Source organism: Diachasma alloeum, unplaced genomic scaffold (genome assembly GCF_001412515.2).
Source record: "Diachasma alloeum isolate Michigan unplaced genomic scaffold, Dall2.0 Dall_scaffold_00315, whole genome shotgun sequence".
Lineage (NCBI taxonomy): Eukaryota > Metazoa > Arthropoda > Insecta > Hymenoptera > Braconidae > Diachasma > Diachasma alloeum.
The window spans coordinates 727114-749431 of NW_021680454.1; the positions used below are offsets into that span (position 1 = coordinate 727114).

Here is a 22318-nt window from a genome sequence, read left to right on the forward strand (position 1 = left end):
CGGTTATCAATAGAAAATGTTCGATGAAAAATATTCTACAGGAAAAATCAACAGAAATTTTTCTGCTCATATTTACCAAATTTTTGTTCGATTTTTCCAATGAAAAGAGGAGAAAAATTTAGTGGAAAAAACTTGGAGAATGGAGTCGACGAATTCTTATAGCAAATGTTTCAAAACCTATAGAAAAAATTGTATGACAGATGAAATTCCTCTGTTTTTTATTCTAAAAAATAATTTCAATTCGTAATTTCACGGAAACAGTAGCACAATGTGAACATAAAAAAAAAAGTTTCTCTGTAGAGTTTCTCAAATGTTTTTCTGTCCTGTAAGAAATGATTGGGGGTGATACCAAAAAAAGGAAACAGCATATTTTTTCTCTCCTCACAAGTATCAAAAAGCAATGCTCTATCTTTATTATTTATCATATCCATAAATTATCATTTTATTAAATTAAACGTGAAATATTCATCCTACGACAAGGGCTCTGCTTTCGGCAGCCTGATATTTGGCTTCCGCAGATGATGATAGTTCGGTAGGACTCTTATCAAAAACTCCAGCTGACCCATTTGAGGCTGAAATTGAAAAAAGTGAATTCGTTCAATATCTGGGTCGTTCTTCATTTTCAACATTCCCAACGTTTTCTTAATTATTCTATAATATAATTGAATATATGGAAATAATATATTATACATTTTTAAATATATTATATTCTATAATATATTAAATTATATTATAGAATATAAATAATTCTATAATTTAATCTTCTATAATGATTATTGCTCACATAAGGCTTGTCATTCATTTCTCGACGCTGACACTTAGTTCCATACACAATCGTATTTTCGGGGACTATCTCAGGCTCCAAAACCGAGCAAGAAGGGCCAATCACACAGCCATTTGTCAATTCAACTCCTCGAGCGACTGCAGCTGATGAAAAAAAATGTTTTGAATAAATAAAAGTATTCTAATAACAATTCCATTATCAATGATGGATTTTTAATTCACGACTCACGAATTAAAAATTGAAATTATCTCGATAATGTTGGATTAAATAATGAGATGTTGGAGGAATTCAAACATTTTCATTCATTTCGATAATCTTTTTTCTGGAAATGGCACGAAATACACAATTCATTAATTCCAAATGAATTCTCAGGGAAAATTAGTTCTGGCGAAAAACTATGTGTTGTATACAAAAATCAAATAGAACTTGTGGGGTACCTTTGGTCTCCAATACATTATTATCCCCAACTCTCTCTGCTTCGCATATGGAGTCAGTCTCAAAGACATTGAAGTTCCCAATAGTTTGGGTACGTACAGCGTCAGGGTTCCCTCCAGGTGGTAACCTACGTGGAAATAATAGTCTGTATAAACCCTTCGAAATAAAATGATTGAGGAATTGACAAATTATAAATTGATTTGTATTCTTTACAATTCTGTGTAAAGAATACAAATCAAAAAATAGAAATCACAATTTTTACATTTTCAATTTTTCAATCTATTAAATGACTAATTGGCTTGTCCCATTGTTTAAACATTAACACAACAATGAAAGAGTCTTCAGAGGCGGATAATTATTCAACCTGTTTATTATCGAAGCCATTTCTTCGATTATGTTCCCCTCCCCAATGAAGATCGGTCCAGCCTCAGCTATGATACTCGCTCGAGGGTGAACCACTGTCTTGGGCCCAATGGTGATGTCCCCTTTCAGGATACTTTCATCACACACAACTGCTCCTGCTGATATTTTTACACTAGAAATAAAAATAACGAGTCCCCATTCAGTAATTCCCACTGTTACACGAAATTGCAAAAACAAGAAAGAAATATTAGGATTTTTTTCGAGTGCATGACAGATAAACCTAACCAAAAAAATTTTGATCTTTATTTTTGATGAAGTTCGTTCCTTAATTATCGTGAGGAGATCTGATAGAAATTCTATCCGTGCAATAACTAATGAATAATTTATCTTACATGGAACGTCGAGCGTTTGGCGTATTTGCCATGATTTCTGACATTTTTCGGAGACTGTGGAGTTGATAACTCAACACTCAACTGTGGCTGTCACAGGGACACAGTCGTAGTGAACATAACCTCCAGGATTTATTTACTCCAAAACGGAGGCAGGACACGAATAATTTCGTTCAAGTTAATTGTGTGAAAGCCTCTGGTGATTATAAAAGTGATTGTTCGATCAAACCGAAGTGAATAAATAAGATTTTGCATTGAACAATTCGTGGAAATGAATATCCTGCCGAAAAAAAGGTGAGAAAAATCGTGAATCGTTGGGAGACAGTCAAATGAGGATTTTACATGGTTATGAATAATAATTATTCACAATTATCCTTGCGTTGATTAGATGGCACGTAAGGACAAAAGAGAATATTGCTCGGGTTCGTCGAGACGAGGCACAAGCTGCGGAAGAGGAGAAAGAGCGGAAAGCGAGGGCTCAGAAAGCAGTAAGTGGACAAGCAAATAGTCATTAATTTTGCTATTGAATAAATTTGAAAAATTGGTCGTTGAGATTTTTTTCATAAAATCACTCAATAAATTTCGTATTGAGATGAATTTTTCAAAAATCCACAGGAAAAAGTCAATAGAACGCGAATAAATTAAAAAACATTGCAGAATTTTTTGTTGTTTCTCATTAGAATTATTCTTTACAGCAACAAATTCTCCAATTTTTAGTTTTCTCATTAGAATTCTGTAGCGAAGTGGTAAAACGGTTTAAGTCGACTTATCTCCCAGGTGAGTTTTTGAGGAATATTTTCGAATCTAAGGGAGATAGCGAAATATTCGTAATTACATTTATTGTAGCTCTCAATCGGCTCTACAAAAAAAGTTATAACAAAAGTTTCGCTATCTCTCTTAGATTCGGAAATATTCCTCAAAAACTCAACTAAGAGATGAGTCGACTGAAACCGTTTTCCCACTTCGCTACTGAATTGTTATTCTAGGAGACTGAAGCAAGAATAAATCTACTGCGAGAGAAATCCCGAAGGAAATACGACGGAAGGGACAAGACAACAACTGAAAGTACCTCGAAAAACCCAGAAGTCCTCGAGCACGTGAATTTTTTCAAAGACATTGAGGATGGAAAAATCGACTACAACAAGCCAAATGTGGAGCACGAGGCGGAGAAGAAGGAGGAGAGAGAGAAATACGAGAAGCAGATCGGTTACTTGACGTACCTGGGGCAGGACACGAACGAGGCAACTGGGAAAAAAAATTGGTACGAGTTGCCTCGGAGATTGACTGATGCCGAGCCCTCGAAGGAAGTGCAAGAGAAGAAAAAATCGTTGCACGATCCCTTGGTGGATGTCAGGAGATATCTGAGCATCATGGGATGTTCCAGCTCTAGGGGTGACACTGGGGTCAGTTGTGAGGCCTCGAAAAAACGGAAATTGGAGGCCGATGGGAGCTCTGACGAGGGAACATCGAAGAAGAATAAGAAGCGCAGGAAGAAGTCGAAGAAGTGTAAATATGACAAGAGGGAGAAACCGGACGTTGATCTTGAGAGGCTGAGGGCTAAGAGGTTGCTGAGGGAACAGTCGGAGAAACTCAAGACTGAAGCTCTTCTGGCGAAGGTGAGGGGCGAGCCTCTGCCTGTTGTCAAGAGCGAGGAGTCCAGACCCACCATCAGACAGAAGTACAATTCACAATTTTGCCCGGAGATTGCCAGGCAAAATGCGGAGAGAACTCCTAGGCATTAATTGTTTGGAGAGTTCGGTTTATGGGGAATTCTGATGTTTAATTGGAGATGTGGAAAGAATTGTTGATAGTTTGTTTATTGTATTTACATAGAGGGAATAAACAATTTTTTTTCATTGCAATTTCAAGTGTTATGAATTCGGATGATTATTCAAGCTTCAGTGAAATTGGATTGTAAAAGACAATTGAATATCTGTTATTTGGCTTTATCTCGGAAACCAGGGCTTTTAGGAGGAAATGCCATAAAACACTTTTTAGAGCTGATGAAATTTCAGACTAAAAATATTTTATGACGTTTTTTCCTAGAATCAGCAATTATCGAGATAATTCCATATTTTAATTGAATGGGAAATTTTTTTTTTAGGTTTTAAATTCAATGAAGGTCTTCTGAAATTTTATTCTTCATAAAAATCATGTTGAAGAAGATGAATTAAAATTCAAGGAATATATTCATGAATTCTAATTATTTCTGGTTGTTCTTTTGTATTCGCATTCGCATTAATTCGCACTATTGACGAACACGTGATCCAAAATGCAAAATGGCGACCCCATTGTATTGAAGGGCTTCTCCTGACAGTTAAATAATTAATTTCTCAATTTCTCCGGCAACTTCTGATGCATTCACCCACTCAGGTAAATTTTTAATATTTCCTGTGATAAATCTCAATCATCAAACCCCCATTTTTCGTTGTATATCCTTCGGAAACATGAATTTTTATGCCCACGTAACCTCGAAGCAGACGCCTGCACTTGCGGCGGATGCTAACACCGTATTTTCAAATTTGGATACTCGAAGTCCGTCTCAAATTCGTCATTTCAGTCCGGTGAAATCCGAAATTAATTTTAACCAACACGAAAATTATTACTCAAGAGAATAATTAACTCATTCTTATTGACATTCGTAACTTATGAGATAACCTCTTCGTAGTAGTGTGTAACCTGATTAATGAAGGTTAATTTTGAGCCATATAATGGAAAAATAAGAGGAAAAAACAATATTTTTTTGTTCTTTTAACCAAATAAAAAAGGCAATAGAAAAATTGTTTCCTCATATTAATAATATACAAGCATAATATTAGCATAGAAAACGTCCAATGAAAACTATTTTATAAAAAAAAATCAGTAGAATTTGACTTTTTATGCAGTTTTGTCTATTGAGACATTTTCTGTAGGAATTCCCCACCTTTAATTTTTCTAGTTTTTTTCTACACAATTTTTTTTCTTGTTTCATTAAAAAAATCGAACAGGAAAAATAGAAAATTCAAGTTTCGCAATTGCTATAGAAAATATCAGATTAAATAAGTTGTATAGAAAAATCTAATTCTGTTGATTTTTTCTATTAAATATTTTCTGTTAAACATTTTTATTGAAAAACGCGCAGAAACGTTGCGGAATAATCCATGAATTTTTTTCTCAAGGAAAAAAATAATGAAATTCGATCAATTCATTATAGATTTCCATCCAAATTCAAGACAATTTGAGGTATTAATTATTTTTCATTTTATTTAGAAATTATTTTGCATTTTATTTTATTGTTTAAAGTGCTGAATTCTGAGTTTGAATTATTTACACCATTACAACATGCTAACACGTACTATAATTTTTTTCGTTCTAAACTTGAACATTGCATTCTTTTAGAAAATTACAAACTTGTTGTACATATGCAACAATCGAGTTCGAGGAAACGCATTTAATTATTTATTATCTCCCAAACTGTGTAGTACAGCTCGCTAAATTTGTTTCAATAGCTAGAGAATATTATAACCATTACCTCTGAAAGGTGTGTCTAGAGACTCTCAATCATAAATTCGTCTATTCGAAACCGAAAACACTAAACGTTCATTGATCCCCCGATGAATGACAGATAGCGAGGGTTTTCATATCGAAAAAATTCCGGCTCTGCTCGAACCATGAACGAGCCCCTACCGTCCCCCGAGGACTCGTACCTCACCTGTGAGATCAACGGTTCCCAGTACATCCTCCAGACAGTCCCCAGTTCCCCCGAGGCCTTCATAAACATTGAGAACCTCGACGAGGACTCAACGACCTTCACCTCGCCGACCTCTGACGCCGAGCCCCCAGGAGAATCAGAGCAACCGACCGACAACGAGGAGCAGACGCTCCCCCTGGTGTGCCTCGGCGGCCAGATCTACGCAGTGAAGGACGGCCAGCTCCAGGAGCTGAACCTGAGTCCCCTCCAAGCAGGAGCTTTGTACTTCGAGACGCCCCAGAGCCCCGAGAAATCCCCCGCAGACCTCAACCTTTCTAAAAAACCAGAAATCCCTGAAGAATCTATTGAAGCATCTGCCTCGGACAATTCCCCCCAGGAAGTGCCAAACGACAAACAGGATCATGCAGAGGAGTTCCACGAGGAGCAGATACTCGACGAATCTGAGGGAGACAGCCAGGACCTCCAGGATAAGGAGCTGAACGCCAACGACTTCATCGAAGTGGTGACAGCCTTCAAATGCAAGATCTGTCCGTACACGACTCAAGACCGCTCCGAACTCCTCAAGCACTTCAAGAAGACCCACACGAACCCCTCGACCACGTCCCCCCTGGACTCCCTGAAGATCGACGACGTCAAGCTCATGTACATGTGTGGCGAGTGCTCCAACTGCTTCCCCTCGATGGAGACCTGTCGAGAGCACATGATCAAGGACCACCAGCTGACGGACAACCCCTCAGAGTCACCAACGCTCAAGCCCCTGAGCCCCAACGAGGAGGAGCCCGAGGCGAAACAGAATGGCAAGACGAAGGGCTCAAAACTCATGGAGATCAGGGAGAAGAACGTGCGATGCAAGTACCGGGGGTGCGTCCACAAGTTCAGCTCTAAGGAGATGATGCAGGAGCACGCCAACTGCCACGTCGACTCAGGAACAGTGAATTCGTACAAATGCAGCATCTGTCAGGATGTGAAGTTTGTCAAGTGGAGGGGCTGCCTCATTCACCTCTGGAAGAAGCATCAGGTGGACATTGACCTCCTCTCCTGTCCCATTTGCAAGAGCTACAAGACTGCCACGATGATGAAGCTGTCGTCTCACATGAGGGTGCACAGTGACGATAGGGACTTCGAGTGCCCACACTGTGGAAAGAGGTTCAAGCAGTCGAGTCAGCTGCGAAATCATCGAGTCCTGCATCTGGACAGAAAGTCCGGGGAAATTCCCAGGTGGTACACCTCCAAGACCTGCGAGATGTGTGGGAAAACGTATGCGGACGCCAAGTGTCTCAAGAATCACATGCAGGCGGTGCACTCCAAGCTCAGACCCTACGTCTGCAATATCTGCGGCCACTCGAGCTCCAGGAAGGCCATGCTGCAGATGCATCTCAGACAGCACACGGGGGACAAACCCTTCAACTGTGATCTCTGTGAGTTCAAGACTGGCGATCACAACTCCCTGAGGCGGCATGTCATGAGGCACACGGGGGTGAGACCCTACAAGTGCCCTCACTGCTCGTATTCCGCGATACAGAGCAATAGTTATAAGAATCATCTCAAGGCCAAGCATCCCGAGTCCTCGGGGATATTCACCTGTGATTTGTGCTCGTTCAGGACGGTTAAGAAGGAGAGCTATCTGGAGCATGTGGGGGGACATGAGAAGGGCCTCATCAAGAGCACTGTCAGGAAGGGAGAGAAGGATAAAGGTAATTTGGAGATTTTTTTCTTAAATTTTATCGATCTTTCGCACATTCTTTGGCTACGATTCACGAGGAAATGACTGAATGGATTTCAATGGGATTTTTTGTTACAAAATGCCAAAATGACACACGTAAATTTAACACATTTTCACAGAATATTTTCGAATTTTCTGAAAAAAAAAATTTTGGTTTTAATTGAGCATTTTTTTTTATTGATAAGCAGTTTAAACCTTACAGTTTACTTTGCAGTATGTACATTGTCGAATTTGAATAACGAATTATTGTACAAAACGAAATGAGTACATGTTTTCAATAGTACGTGATATAGAACAACAGAAAAAGAAATTCAAATAGAATTCGAATTTAGAGAGAAAAAAATTCCTGCAGCACGAATTTAAGGAGGTCAATTATATTCTAAGATTTGTGGCTTCAAGAAAGTCGTTTAGGACGTATATTTGTATAATTGTTCGTCAAGTGTGTGTAGGAATACATTAACATGCTAGAGGACCCCGCAAAGTTCTCCACAACATTGAATTTCTATTGAAAATTCAATCAGTTATTTTTGTTGTTGAATTTGTTTTCAATATTTGCAGTTCCACATCAGAGTCTTTATTAGAATCCCTTACGATCTTATCTCACAAATAATTTATAAACAATTAAGTTTCTACAATTCACTAAAAACAATTCAATGAAAACAACTCGTTTCAAAAAATTCTCCAAACTCATCTTAAAGTTGAGTAAAGATTCATTCATAATCTTTGACTTTGCCAGATGCCAACAATGTTGAAGTATTTCCTGGTAACATAGCAGCAGCTCAGTTAATCTACAGCTGCCTAGGGGCATTCTCAAAGGTTGGAAATACAATTGAAGCGAGTTTAATGTCTTCCTCAACGTCAGCTGATGGCACGTCCCAGACCATCACCATTCAAATACCCTCGAAACACCTTGAGGGCTCTCTACCAATGTCAGATAATTCCATCAAGAACTCATCGACGATCGAGCAGGAAGACGACGAGACCATGCACTGCTTTCTCAAGATCCCTCATGAGGAGGAGGAGAATATCGACACTGGTGGCATCACCATTCCCGCTGAACTCGATGACACCGAGCCCCAGATTCTGAACGTTGAATCGTAATTGGGGTGGACGAGTGTCCATGCTTTTTTCTAAGGTCGACCCTAGTCACTATTTTTACTGTTGTTATTGAAAAGGGGAAAACAGAAAAAAAACGGAGGGAGATTTTCAGAGGTCATAATTTTCTCGTAGTGTACAGTTCTTGATTTTTCCATTGAGCTTCCCGTAGTTTTACTGAGAGAAAACAATGAAAAATAACGAAAATTCAGTAATTCGATAGCGAAACGTAATCTTCAAAATGGAAATTAGTTCCTGAAGAATTACAGGAGAAAAAAATGACGAAATTTCATGGCAAGTTGATGAATTTTGTTACTATTTTCTGAAATATCCCCTCATTCTCCGCAAAAATTTATTAAAACGGAGATGTACAGAAACTTAATGATATAACGTAACGAAACAATTCTTTGCATGTTTATAAATACGGAATTACCTCGATAACTAATTATTTTAGAACAAAATGCCATGAAGTCATTTATCTTTCCATGTTCTACGTAATTAACAATAACTTAATTTTCACAACCTCTTCGTTCCATTTTGACTTATTGGTCATCTTTTCCAACAGAAGCATTGGAAATTAGATAAACTCATCACATATTCATATTACGAATCCTCATTTTTTTACGGTACATTTAATTCGTCATCACTTAGTTCTATTTCTCAAGAGAAAAAATATTCCTGGGTAATGTGTCATGTAAAAAAATGGGTACGAAATACTTGAAATAAGTGAGTCTTACAAGTATTTGTCCTGGTTACATTTATTTATAATTGTATGATAAAACGACACGCGTTTTACAATAAAAACTTAAAAATTCACAGTTGCAATATCATTTGAATGACTGGAAAATTAATGTCTTTCAAATAAGATTTGTTTTTTTACAAGAGCTCAAAGTTCAATAAACGTTTAGTTCTACAATAAAAAAAACACGTATTAATTCTTTCGTTGAGATATTGGAAGAACCCACGTTACGATTTAACACACATATGCATCCGTATCGAGTCGCCAACAGTCACGTAATAAAAATAGGAAATTAGGAAGCTAAGCGGCGTTTTGTACTGCTGACAAATTAACTAATTAGAAAATACAGTGTATAAAATTAAGGGAATGGTGGGTTTCATTGGGAAAATCAGGTGACTGAGTGGATTTTCATGAAAGATTGTTACGTCTTCGGCTTGGAATTGTTTCAATTATTGGAGCAAACTGATACGGTTTTTCCTTCGTTATGTACAACTAATTATACATCGATACTAGAAATTCGTCTGACATTTCGTGGTATTAACAGTCCTTGGGAAGCTCACCGTAGTACGCTGTGAGAGCTACTAGCTTTCGGTCGAGGAAGTTCTGTTCAATTTCAACGCCTTTTCCGGGTCCGGCCAACATGGCAAGCTAAACAATTCACGATTGAGAATTATTTCTGTTTTTCACATGCACGAAACAATTTCATAGAAAATCCTAGCCAATTTGCGAGGCTTAAAAGAGCAAAATATTCTGATAATGTCATAATTACTTGAATAGTATCAATATTCCTCGGCAAAAAATACGCAACGTGCTCGGAGATCATCCTCGCAGTATTAAATAACGTCATCCCACCCAAGGGCTTGAGAATACTGTTGAGATCGTAGGTTTCATCGTGCAAGTACTCTGGGCCACCCCAGGGTGGGCTCAAGAACACAACGTCGGCAATAAGTTTATCAGCGAGTTGGAAGAAGTCACCAACGATGAAGTCTATTCTGTCCTCTACGCCATAGACTCTCGCGTTATTTCTCGCGAGTTCAATTTTATTTGGATCAATGTCAATAGCAATCACTAGAAAAAAAAAAACATTAAATATCATTCTATTGCAATTCCGTGGAACTAATGTCTGAGAAAATTAGTAATCAAATTAAAATACCTCTTTCACACTTAAATGCAAATTGTATGGCATTCCCTCCAGCCCCACAGAACGCATCAACAATTATATCACACTGGCACCTATCCGCAATATGGGCCGCGATCTTCTCCGGTGTCACCGAGAACCAGCTCTCTAAAACACGAAATCCCCCCGAAGAAAACCCATTAAACCCCAAGATCATCCTCAATGATTCCTCAATACCATCAACTCACCTCGATCCAGCTTGATGCCCTGATCAAACTTACTAAACAACCGATATCGTTTCACCCAATACTTCATCAACGTCCTATCATTATCAACCTCAACAGGAAGACTGACATTCCTCTTATTCTGCTTCCTCCTCCTCTTCTTCAGCGCCTTCTTGCCACTGTCCTCATCCGATACCTTGATCGTGATAACATCCCCCTCCTCATGATGATCCATCTCCATCTGAGCCCCAATCCCCAACTTATTGTCATCCTCGAACACATCATCATCACACGTTTTATACGAAGCATTGAAATCAGGAGGTGTCTCCAGAGAGCTTGTGCTAGGTTTGCTAAAGACTAGTCTTTTAGCGTGAAGTTTTGTGCTGACAGCTTCATCGCACTCTTCATCCGAGCTAGAAGTGAAATGGGCCTTAGTATAACTCCCCTTGTCATTAGCCTCCAACTCCCCCTCATTCGGAAGCTTGATGGGACAGTCCGAGAGATACTGCTTGACCTTGTCAATAGTACTGGTGATCTCAACCCCATTCTCATCGAAGTAAATGTGCTTATTCCCCTTATTCCGATTGATCTTCATCTTGAGCTGCCTGTTGGGCAGCCTAATATGCCTCTTCCTGTAAACCACTTCACCCTGCAGCTTCACCTCCTTCTGATTCGCCCTGAAAGTGTACCCCATCAGAGAGAAAGCCTTCTTAACAGTCTCCATGCCCTCCTGAGCCTCATCAAAATCAGCCTCATGACTTCGTTTCAACGTAAGTGGTTTGTCCTCATGAGGCTTGTCACCATCGCTGGACCCCCCGTTGATAGACCTCTTACAATTAAAAGTAGAATTATTATTAGTCGTTAGTGTCGTCGAGCTTTGGACTTGACCAACACCTCCCTGAGATGATTCCTCTCGTTTTGATGTGTCTTTGAGCTCTGCCTCATTGTCCTCCGACTTCATCGTTAGATTCTGCATCAGGTAACCGACAGAGTCGATCACCTTGCGCTTGGAATTCAATCTCCTCTTGGATGCCGATTTCTTCGTCCCGGTCTTACTGTCGACCAGGGACTCAGCTGTTGGATCCTCGAAGGACTCGTTGGCGAAGGGTATTCTCGAGGAGTTTGAGTTTGAGCTTTCAGTCTGTACCATTATGTACCTGTTGACAAAGCAGGTGTAGTGATGCTGGTACTGAATTTGGAAGTTCTCCTTCCACAGCAGCTGCCAGTACTTGTCGTTGTCAGATGTCAAGTCATTGTCCTGATCAGAACTGCTGCTTGTGACGTTACTCTCGATGGAACTCGTGACAGAACTGAAGAGACTCAACGACTGCTGCGAACTAGAGTCAAAGCTAGAGTTCGTTAGAGTCAGTTTAGTGACGTTCGTCATCGAATCGGATGTCGCGTTCGTCTTCGCAAGCGATCCGGTTATGGAATCGCATCTCGATATGGCTATCAGTCTTTCATCCTCATTAGAATGCTGATTGTAGCTTTCTTCAGCGCTGAAGGGGCTCAGGGGATTCCACCCATCGATCTCAGGTGAAAGCTCGAAGTTGCCCATCTTCTTTCGATTGTCCTCAGCGTCTTTTTCATTTATATGTCTCGTGCTGTCGTCAAACGTGAAGTTCAGTTGATCTTTGGGCTTGTCTGACCTACTGAAGAGACCCTCGAAATTCGATCGCCCAATGTCGCAATTCTTGTGCGCACACGTTGGAAAACAAGTGTTCTGTTCTGAAAACTTCTCGACAACTCGGATCTTAGTCGGTTTCTCGACTTCTACAATTTCTTCGGGGGGCATGTAACTGGGGTTTATGTAGTCCGCGTATTTCGTTATCCAGGAGCCCCAGATCAGGCGCTCGCCGTGATCAGCCCAGAATTTCTCCCAAGCTATGTCGATCATGCTTTTCTTGTCACTTCCGTAGACCACGTGAACGTTCAAGTACGAGTCGTACATCTCGATTATCGCGAAGTCTTCGGGGTCTGTCGGGGAGTCGGAGTGGTCGTGGGTGCCGAGAGTGAAGGAGGCGTGCTCCGGAGTGTCCGAGGGATTCAGAACCTCATCTTTCGGCTTTGCTTCTTCTTGGAAGGTGGAATTGTCGGATTCAGAGGGATTCTCGCGGTATTTGTTGAAGCTGTCGAGGGTTGTGAAGCTTCTGGAGTTCTTCAGCTTCACCTCGGGGGTCTTGAGGAGACGCTCAGACAGGTGGAGAGAATTGGTCGGGGGCTTGGTATCGTGTTCGTGGTATTCGGAGAGATCCGCCCCGGAGTCAGACTGGTGGAGGCTCAGTTTCTGACCCAGGGCGTAGGTGGTTGATCTTTGCACCGAGTCGCGGACCGAGTCGTGCTCGTCGGTTGAGTAGTTGTTGTCTGTGTGGGATGCACTGCAGTAGCAGCTGACTGGCTCTNTTGTAGCTTTCTTCAGCGCTGAAGGGGCTCAGGGGATTCCACCCATCGATCTCAGGTGAAAGCTCGAAGTTGCCCATCTTCTTTCGATTGTCCTCAGCGTCTTTTTCATTTATATGTCTCGTGCTGTCGTCAAACGTGAAGTTCAGTTGATCTTTGGGCTTGTCTGACCTACTGAAGAGACCCTCGAAATTCGATCGCCCAATGTCGCAATTCTTGTGCGCACACGTTGGAAAACAAGTGTTCTGTTCTGAAAACTTCTCGACAACTCGGATCTTAGTCGGTTTCTCGACTTCTACAATTTCTTCGGGGGGCATGTAACTGGGGTTTATGTAGTCCGCGTATTTCGTTATCCAGGAGCCCCAGATCAGGCGCTCGCCGTGATCAGCCCAGAATTTCTCCCAAGCTATGTCGATCATGCTTTTCTTGTCACTTCCGTAGACCACGTGAACGTTCAAGTACGAGTCGTACATCTCGATTATCGCGAAGTCTTCGGGGTCTGTCGGGGAGTCGGAGTGGTCGTGGGTGCCGAGAGTGAAGGAGGCGTGCTCCGGAGTGTCCGAGGGATTCAGAACCTCATCTTTCGGCTTTGCTTCTTCTTGGAAGGTGGAATTGTCGGATTCAGAGGGATTCTCGCGGTATTTGTTGAAGCTGTCGAGGGTTGTGAAGCTTCTGGAGTTCTTCAGCTTCACCTCGGGGGTCTTGAGGAGACGCTCAGACAGGTGGAGAGAATTGGTCGGGGGCTTGGTATCGTGTTCGTGGTATTCGGAGAGATCCGCCCCGGAGTCAGACTGGTGGAGGCTCAGTTTCTGACCCAGGGCGTAGGTGGTTGATCTTTGCACCGAGTCGCGGACCGAGTCGTGCTCGTCGGTTGAGTAGTTGTTGTCTGTGTGGGATGCACTGCAGTAGCAGCTGACTGGCTCTTCCTGGGGGAAGGGGGGCGGATGAATGGGAGTTTTCAGGGGGCAGGCGGGTGGACGATACTTACGTCGTGCTTCTCGGTGTATTGGGGGGGCTCCAGGGGGGTCTGCTTCAGGACGTCCAACATCTCGCCGAGGTAGTCCGTTTCGGCGGTCTCGGGCTCGCTAGCATCTTCTTGAGTCAGGACTGTGTAGATCTCTGGGTTTCTTGGAATGGGAGAAATACTTCTTCCAACTTTGCTTAAATCTCGGGGGAGGGGGGAGGGGGAGGATTTTATAGGCATTCTTTGCAGAAAATTATTTTTCTTTCTAGATTTTCTTCTAGTAACTAAATGATTCATTCCTTCGGAAAGATGAAGCTTTTTGATTTTTTCGAAATTATTCATCATCTTGAGGATTTTTAATTTAAAAGATATAGAGAATGGGGTTTTTCTTTCAAGTTTATCAATTTGGCATAGTTGGAGTTGATGAAATGAAAAGAAATGAAGCATGAAATTCAATTACGGTGGAAAGATATTGGCCCCATGAGATCGTTTCATCCCTCCATACCCAGCCATTTCACTTTAAAAGTTTGGAATTGTACCCTGATTTCACTCTATGCAAACACCATAAAACAAAGTGCAGCTATAATGGAAAACATCGTAAAAAAGTAGTTCAAAAGTACAACTTTTAATTATTGCAATAAAAAAGTTTGACAATCAGTATCTCGAGGGCAAGTGTGTGGAGAAGACTTTTCATCTGCCTTATTAAAGAGCAAATTTCTCACGCTTCCTGGCGACATATTTATACCCATCGATTTCTCAACGCTCCCCAAGAAATTATTTCTTCAATGTGGAAGGAAAAATTTCTTTTTTAACAAATCCAAAGTTCTTGCGTTCAATTACTTTGCGTCCATTTTATTTTGTCTGATTGTTTAAAAAATGCAATTAGGTCGAATCATGTAAAATATTTATGTGATCTTCACTAATTAAAACAGTTGAAATAAAATTAAAATAGGAATTTAGAAGAAATTCCAAAAGTTTAAATAAATAAATAGTTTTTTCGCCTTTGAGGCAACTATTGCTCATCCCGCAGGCCAAAACAGCAATTATTCATCTTCGGAACTTTTGGATGTTCATTTGCAATAATTTTTGCCTTTGGAATTTTTAAATTGCAATTTTTTTGAGTTCAAGCGAGAACAGTTTGAGCACATGTTTTTTCTCTCAGCATAATTATGAGCCAATTCCAGACAATGTTTTTTTTACGTAATTATTTTGCTTCATAAAATGAATGAGTCTGTTGAATCGATTCAATACTTGAGCTCATGCATCCCACGAACTTTGACATTTTAATTTGCAGGATAAACTGCAAGACTGGATTTTTGCAGGAAACGTATAGTCAGGGTTAGGTCAGGTGTCACGCCGTTGATCAATATGTAACTACCAGTAATTGACCGAATGAGCAATTCTGCCTGATTTTTTTTCTATTAAATCTCGACGAACTGGGTCAGTGGAGATTTTTCCAATTAACAAAATTCCTCAGGACTTGATAAACAAGTCTGCGGAATAATTATTAAATTCAATCGAAAGATGATGATCGACTGTTTCAATGAAGAGCTCAGCTATTCCAATGTCCAGGGACTAATCGATCATTGGAAAAACTTCTCAATCCACTCCGTCAATTTTATTTTCTATTTTTTAAATAATTATTCAGGATATTTACCGAATGAAAACTCTGCTGCAGAGACAATAAATGTGACTATCCGGATCCGGATAATCGGTCCTCTTGGCGATGTAAACCTCCGCCATGGGCTCCCAAAAGTGATCACACATGATGACTGATTCGATCCGAAACAACTTGTTCGAATTGTTGAACAATTGAACAGGTTTTATAACGTGTGTGTCAAATTATCATGGTTGATTATTTCTAGGAGTAAAAACAGAGGACCACCATTTGTCCTGACTGGGGGGAGCACCGGTCTGAACGTCGCTGAGGTTGAATAACCCCGGCTCGTGGGGGATTCCCCAGATTACAACTTGAGGGATAGAAAATTCCTGGAATGGAATACTCCAGGGATAAGTTATCGACTTTGGTTGAATATTGATCGAAATTTTTTGAACTTATTGGATGACACGTATGAAAAAAAAATTCTGTTGAATTTCTGTTGGAAATTGTATCAATTTCTTTCCGATTTTGTTGAAAATTCGGCACTTTTTCTGTATTTTTCTCTAATAAAAAAGTTCAGAAGAGAATATTTAAGAGAAATTATCAATAAAATTTGATTTTTCTCTGCACCTTATTCTATCGGGGTATTTTCTACTGAAAAATTATGTTGAAGAGTTTCTACTCTACTGAATTTTTCAGTAGAATTGATGAAAAATTAATGGAAATTTCAATAGAAGTTCATTAGAAAGCCAATAGAATTTTTCAGAGAATGCACTATTTATTCTATAAAAGTATTTTTGTTTTAAATTAAATATGGAATTTTCAATAGCTCTTGTCTAGATACGGAAACGTGGAAAATTGATTAGTCTGGCAAAAAGAATTCGAGTAGCAAATGGGAAAAGAGAGGAGCGTCGACATCAATTTTTTAGAGGGGTAAGGTTAACAATTGTCGAGAAAACGAAACAGAGGGCCCGCCGCATCAATAATTACTGAGCCGAACGGGGAAATCTCAAAGCTACTTCCGAAGCTTGGAATCTCCAACGGAGATTGCAGCGTCGTAGAGAGCAATAAAAAACGTCGAATCAAGTATTATACGGAAAAGATGGAACATTGCAGCAAAGGTTCTAGAATTTCATTAAAAATGACTTTTGGGTACAATTTTAGTTTATGTATATAAACTTTAAATTTTTTTATAAGTGTCTTCCAAAAATGGAAATGAAAGCTCATTCGACGGTGATTACTCTGCCCTATCAATAAAAATTCTCCAGTTTTACAGAAAATTCTAAAAAATTCTCCCGTTTTCTAGACCATTCGAGAAATTTTTCCGGCTGTTTGGACCATGCGAGGAAATTTTCCGGTTTTACAGAAAATTTGAGAAAATTCTCAGATTTTATAGAAAACCAGAGAATTGTCCAGAATTTTCTATAAAATGGGTGAATTTTCTCAAATTTTCCAGTAAACCGGAGAATTTTCTTAAACTTTCCTGTAAATCGAAGAATTTTCTATAATTTCCTACAAGAGCAGAGAATTTTCTTGAATATTCTAAAAAACCGGAGAATGATCTCAAATTGTCAGTTAACCGTAGAATTTTCTTGAATTTCCTGTAAAACCGGACAATTTTCTCAAAGTTTCTAGAAAAATCTGCAATTCCGACAGATGTCGCTAGCCTTAAGACTAACCCCGCGAATTCCCCCACCACAGACTAAAAACCGTGTCGACGTCAAAAACCAAATACTCCCCCGCCTCCCCATTTCTCTAAATTCAATTCAAATCCTCCCGCCGCCGCTCGCAGCGCCCCCGGAGCCGCACGCCGATCGATATATTTCGACGTCGATTATTTCAATTCGACTCCTCCCGTCACACTCCCGTCAAACCCCTGAGCCCCTCATGTCTCTCATTCCCCGTTAGCGATTACTTGCGTGTATTTGTCATCCGTTCGGCGCGCACCCGCGCAACAGGTGATGCGCCGTGCCGTAAATCCGTGAATGCCCCTACATCCCAATTCAATCCAAAAGGCCATGAAATAAACAAAATACCCCGAACAAAGACAAGTGGCCTCGGCGATATGTGAGGCATTTTCCCCAGTGACGATTATATCCCACCCCTTTTTATACCTTTTCTCTTTCACTGGAAATTCGTCATCTCCAGTTGAGACTCGCGAGTTCAGTGACAAAGGCAAGACAAATAAACCGTGACGATCTCTCGCTCATTCGGAGCGCTGCCTCCTTACAATTTAATTAATTAATAATTAATTAAACCAAAGTGATTTTTACTGTGACGTTTATTACCACAAGGAATACAGCAGTTGTGAGGACCTCAATCAACGAAAAACACTCCAAGAAGCGGAAATGAATTCTTCTCAAAGGTAAATGATTTTTCATACACATAAAAAACGCTAAAGTATAGTTAAGAATAGTCAAAATTACGTGGGATTTACCCCATTCCACAAATCACTCAATCGTCTCGAGTGAAAGTGCAAGTGGGATGAACAGAAAAAACAAAAACTAATTGCAATGTTTATTTGAAGCCCAGTGACACACGGTAGTCGGGCAATAAACGACATAAATCATGGTCTCATTGGGCCTCATAAACAGTAGTTACTCCACAAAGATTTCATCTCTCAATTCAGCGCGCGGTGAAAAACCCATGTGTAGATTTAATCCCAGAATAAACTGACGCGCGAGAGCAACGCTCATGATTTTTTCCTTGGTGTCCCTTTGGAATATTTATAAATGCAGCCACCGCCATAATTGCATACTTTTGTATATTCCTAACCGCCGCAGCCCGCCATGTTTCAATCGCTCGTGCTAACACATTCACACTCGGGGGAATGCGCAAATGCGGGGATGCACATGGTGGAGAGAAGGTGTGTGCACAGGTGATAAGAATCATTGGGCAGTGCACTGTTGGAAAAACAATGAAATTTCTGGGACAGTTGCAGTGACACTGAATGCGGGAAATTTAGGGGAACAAAAATCATGAAATTTTGGGTTTCACTGAATAGGACAATTCCAGAATTTTAAGCGGCGTAAATTTTGGATTTTATGAAAAAAAAAAAAAAAACAAGGGAAACTGGGAATTTCAATTCAATTATTCTATGAGTATTGAGAGAAATCAAGAAAATTAAGGTCAATCGGTCTGTTTCATTTGACATTTCATTTGCCGGATGAATTTTCCTAAATATCTTGAATTCCTACGGATTAAATGACCCCTGACTTTCAGAAATCGTTAGCAACATTCCAAGCAATTTTATTTTTTTTATTGCAGTTGTGGAAAAAATATTTGAAACACAGACAATTGCGATAGAGCGAATTTTCACTGTAAAAATTCTACGACGCAGTAAAAACTGAAATATTTGGAGAGGTTCCATCAGTCGACCGTTAAAAATCCATGAAAAAAGCGCTTTGAAAAAATGTCAGAGCCTTCGATTTTATCCCATTCAACAGGTCACGAATTCCGCGCAGTTGAACGCTTTTGTTCCGTTTAGCTCCAACTGAAATCAGATAAACTTCCATCGACAGATTTCTACATTTTTCGATTAGTTTGATGAAGGTCACCGTGTCCAATCCGTCAAATGAATTTATCACCCAGTCACCGCGAAATACCCATTCAAATCTGAAAAATAAATTACTCTATTCAATACGAGAGACGCCTTCTGACATGTGATTGAGTATTCTCGAATTCTTCGCCGGATGTTCCGAAAATTTTGATGTAATCTATTGGTGCGGCGCGTAGGCATTCTGGGGAATGAAAATAATAACAAATAATGCAAGCAGCAAATGAATAAATGAGCGACAAAATAAGCTTAAGTGCAAAACCAATCGAAAGCAACTATCAAGTAATTAAATGATAAAATAAATTATTAAAAAATGAACAAGAAAAAATCAAATAGGAAATAATTTGATCCCAAGTTTCTGGATATTTTACAATAATTTTATTATTCAAATTTTGCGGGCTTCAATGTGAATTTTGGTATTGAACCGTTAGAACATATTTTAGAAATTAAGAAAAAATTTAAAAAGTTCACTTTTGGAGGAAAATTGATGAAATAATTTTAAAATTGCGATTTTTGAAAATTACGAGCATTTTCTATGATACATTTATAAACAATTAATTTCTCATCATAAAAATCATTTGTTCGGAATCGTAACAAGCTTATTCATATTCAGAAAGTTTAAACAACTTTATTTATTTATTTATATACAACAAATGTTTGAAATATTGATGATTTTATTCAAATTTTTCTCACGCAATTTAATTGATAAATTTCATGATTGAAAAGGGTTGAATCTACACTATTAAAAATTTTCGTCTGAATTTTTCGTGCTAAATTCCGGAATTTTTTATCGTGTTCACGTTCCACTGAAATTTCAGCAGAACTTGTTATTGAAAAATCAAATATTCCATTGATTTTCTGTTCTAATAACCTGGAAATCAATAAAATACTCTATTTTTCAATTCAATTATTCTGCGAAAATTCAGAAAAATCAGGGAAAAATTGAAAATTTATGTAATTTTCTTTCTAAATATTTAAATTCCACTGAACATTCATGAATTTCGATTCAATGTCACTCTCAGGAGATTTACTATAATACCTTCCACGAAATTTCAAAAAATTTCTAACCACGTATCGTGTGGTTTGTACCAAACTGTAAAAAATACTCGAATATCCTTTAGTCATTGAAAAACATTAGATTGTCTACGAATTGAAAAAATATAAGCACTATAAATAATGCTTTAACAATGCCCTCATGCGTATTACTTTGAACCGTCGCTTTTACTAATTTCATCACTATACCCCTCATCTATTCAATTTTGCTTCTGTAATTGGCCGTGTGCTGTTGGGTCTGTATGAAATGAAAATGAAATGCCACTCAGAGAGGCCGTCTCCCCTCTAACTCAACTAAAATCGAGGAGAGCTGAGACACATATAAAGATGACGTTGGCCCTCTCGAGTCCTTGGCATACCGACCAATTAAATCATGCGATTGTGCGATTTCAATTTGATGAAAGTGAACAGTTTTGTGTGTACACACATGCAGAGTATTTCCATTTGGTCCCGATTTCATTCGAATCGTCAAGTGGGCACGGCCACAACCACCACTTTAAAGCCCAGAGAACCCGTTTTCACAGTTGTCTCGTGTGTGGGTGCAGCATTGCAGAAATGGTAGAGGAGAGGAGAAAAAAAAAACGGAATAAAAAAATGTCAAAATGCCCACGCTGCTTACATATTTGGATTGTAACAGCGATTGGCCGTGGTTACTCCCTGTTTAACATTTTTCATTTCTGAGAAACTTTTTCGTCTCATCTGCTAAACGGCTCGTCCAATGGTGGGACATTGACGACCTTTATGGGGTAGAATCGATCCTGCGGATGGGGACAGGCTCGTATCAGTGAGCCGTGTGTATTCAGCTGGGGGACGCGAGATTGTTTGGGTATGACTTGCTGATTTTCTCTTGTACTACTGTGGAGGTTTATCAAGGGAGATTATTCCAGTCCCTGCTGGGAATTCAATCGCCTTGAAATTGGGGATATCCATGTACTTTGGCCTTTTTTGCATTCAAGACCCTTGAAAATTTTACGAAATTTCAAGTTTTAGGGAGAATTCGAGGATATTCGTGAGTTTTTAGTGGGAGTGAAACGGAAATTTCACAAATTGATTGAATTTTCAGCGGAACGTAAATATTGGGAAACAAAATCACACGAATTTCCAATTTTTTCCTGAATTTTCCGACTTGTCGCGGAATAATTGAACTAACAAATCAATTTTTTTTTCTAATTTTTATTTTTCGCGCAAATTCTTGCGCGTAAATTATCACGACTGGAATTCACCGATTAATTGAGTAACTGTTATTCATTGAGATAGTTTAATAGTATTATTTATTCAGTGGCAAAAACATTGAACAATTTCAGTCGATTTCCAGCTTTTGAAAAATATTTCGAAGGGATAAATTTAAAAGCGATAACAAATTTTTCTTACATTGAAAAAAAAATATAATTCCGTCAATCAAATTTGTTTCAAACAAACAAATCCCCGAAATTTTATTCCAAACTTCATTATAAATTCTTATCTGAAACAAATTTGATTCGCAATGAAAAATGGGAGCTGCTAAAAATTTTGCTTTTCCCCTTGAATCCCGCGAAATTGACGCGAACGTTTTATCTTTTGCCTTCGCTGCTGGATTCCGTTCATAAATATTTTTTATAGTCACAATTTTCACCCGATTTTTATGTCCTTAAGATCGTTTTGTTTGTTGAGACATTCTGGATTGAGCTATCAAATGGGTATTCAAGATTTTATAGCTTGATTCCTATATTATTATTATTTCCACACAACGAGAGCAATGTCACATTTGAACAAAATAAAATCTTTTATTTACAATTCTTATATCCATTTCAATGATGTTTTAATTATATGAAATGAATAATTCGTTAATTCCAACAAATTATTGCATGTTTGAATTTCAATTTCAATTTTGAACCATAGAAAATATTTTTTTAATCTGAAAAAAATGAGAAAATTATATTTGGAGGCAGATTGAGCATTTTATATAAATAAATGAAAAAGGATTTATAAACAATCTTAATTATTTATTTATAAACGCATCTTAATTATTTATTTATAAACAACGAATGTTTAAAAAATAATTCTGTGCAAAATATAATTTTAATGATACTGAATATTGATAATTGTTTTCAAATTTTCCTCACGCAATTTAATTCACAAAATTTGATGATTGAAAATGGTAAAAAATGCTCGAATATCGTTAAGGATCTTTACGCAAATAATTAAC

The 22318-nt window shown here is 38.9% G+C and overlaps 5 protein-coding genes across 6 annotated transcripts in view; 3 read left to right on the plus strand and 2 right to left on the minus strand.

Moving 5' to 3' along the window:
• Nucleotides 1-386: 386 nt before the first annotated feature.
• LOC107039993 (dynactin subunit 6) lies at nucleotides 387-2080 on the minus strand. Its single transcript, XM_015259879.2, has 5 exons — nucleotides 1975-2080; nucleotides 1584-1754; nucleotides 1222-1346; nucleotides 785-927; nucleotides 387-572 (listed from the first exon to the last, which is right to left on the minus strand). The coding sequence occupies exons 1-5, from the start codon at nucleotides 2016-2018 to the stop codon at nucleotides 471-473; spliced, it is 585 nt and encodes a 194-aa protein (XP_015115365.1). The 5' UTR covers nucleotides 2019-2080; the 3' UTR covers nucleotides 387-470.
• LOC107039992 (leukocyte receptor cluster member 1) lies at nucleotides 2016-3801 on the plus strand. The gene is made up of 3 exons (XM_015259878.2): nucleotides 2016-2265; nucleotides 2360-2459; nucleotides 2958-3801. The coding sequence occupies exons 1-3, from the start codon at nucleotides 2243-2245 to the stop codon at nucleotides 3711-3713; spliced, it is 879 nt and encodes a 292-aa protein (XP_015115364.1). The 5' UTR covers nucleotides 2016-2242; the 3' UTR covers nucleotides 3714-3801.
• Nucleotides 3802-4260: 459 nt separating this feature from the next.
• Nucleotides 4261-9747, plus strand: LOC107040052 (zinc finger protein 729). The gene is made up of 3 exons (XM_015259969.2): nucleotides 4261-4344; nucleotides 5576-7356; nucleotides 8122-9747. Exons 2-3 carry the CDS (start codon nucleotides 5622-5624, stop codon nucleotides 8484-8486), a joined length of 2100 nt encoding a protein of 699 aa, XP_015115455.1. The 5' UTR covers nucleotides 4261-4344; nucleotides 5576-5621; the 3' UTR covers nucleotides 8487-9747.
• Nucleotides 9221-15821, minus strand: LOC107040053 (trimethylguanosine synthase). The gene is made up of 6 exons (XM_015259970.1): nucleotides 15582-15821; nucleotides 13945-14087; nucleotides 10585-12960; nucleotides 10373-10504; nucleotides 9989-10287; nucleotides 9221-9867 (listed from the first exon to the last, which is right to left on the minus strand). The coding sequence occupies exons 1-6, from the start codon at nucleotides 15689-15691 to the stop codon at nucleotides 9757-9759; spliced, it is 3171 nt and encodes a 1056-aa protein (XP_015115456.1). The 5' UTR covers nucleotides 15692-15821; the 3' UTR covers nucleotides 9221-9756.
• A 1617-nt stretch (nucleotides 15822-17438) lies between these two features.
• The window catches only part of LOC107040013 (protein sprint), a 43079-nt gene continuing 38199 nt past the window's right edge, over nucleotides 17439-22318 (plus strand). For both annotated transcript variants that reach the window (XM_015259901.1, XM_015259905.1), the window contains exon 1: nucleotides 17439-17889. The gene's annotated coding sequence lies outside the window, so the exon portion shown is untranslated. The remainder of the gene's footprint in view (nucleotides 17890-22318) is intronic.

Coding starts and splice junctions, on each gene's coding strand:
- LOC107039992 (XM_015259878.2), top strand. CDS start 2,243: ATGAATATCCTGCCGAAAAAAAG. Junction 2,266..2,359: donor AATATCCTGCCGAAAAAAAG/GTGAGAAAAATC, acceptor TGCGTTGATTAG/ATGGCACGTAAGGACAAAAG. Junction 2,460..2,957: donor AAGCGAGGGCTCAGAAAGCA/GTAAGTGGACAA, acceptor TTGTTATTCTAG/GAGACTGAAGCAAGAATAAA.
- LOC107040052 (XM_015259969.2), top strand. CDS start 5,622: ATGAACGAGCCCCTACCGTCCCCCGAGGACTCGTACCTCACCTGTGAG. Junction 7,357..8,121: donor GAAGGGAGAGAAGGATAAAG/GTAATTTGGAGA, acceptor TGACTTTGCCAG/ATGCCAACAATGTTGAAGTA.
- LOC107039993 (XM_015259879.2), bottom strand. CDS start 2,018: ATGTCAGAAATCATGGCAAATACGCCAAACGCTCGACGTTCCAT. Junction 928..1,221: donor TAATGTATTGGAGACCAAAG/GTACCCCACAAG, acceptor TTTTTTCATCAG/CTGCAGTCGCTCGAGGAGTT. Junction 573..784: donor AAATGAATGACAAGCCTTAT/GTGAGCAATAAT, acceptor TTTCAATTTCAG/CCTCAAATGGGTCAGCTGGA.
- LOC107040053 (XM_015259970.1), bottom strand. CDS start 15,691: ATGTGTGATCACTTTTGGGAGCCCATGGCGGAGGTTTACATCGCCAAG. Junction 14,088..15,581: donor TGCAGCAGAGTTTTCATTCG/GTAAATATCCTG, acceptor TCCCATTCCAAG/AAACCCAGAGATCTACACAG. Junction 9,868..9,988: donor GGAATATTGATACTATTCAA/GTAATTATGACA, acceptor TGAATTGTTTAG/CTTGCCATGTTGGCCGGACC.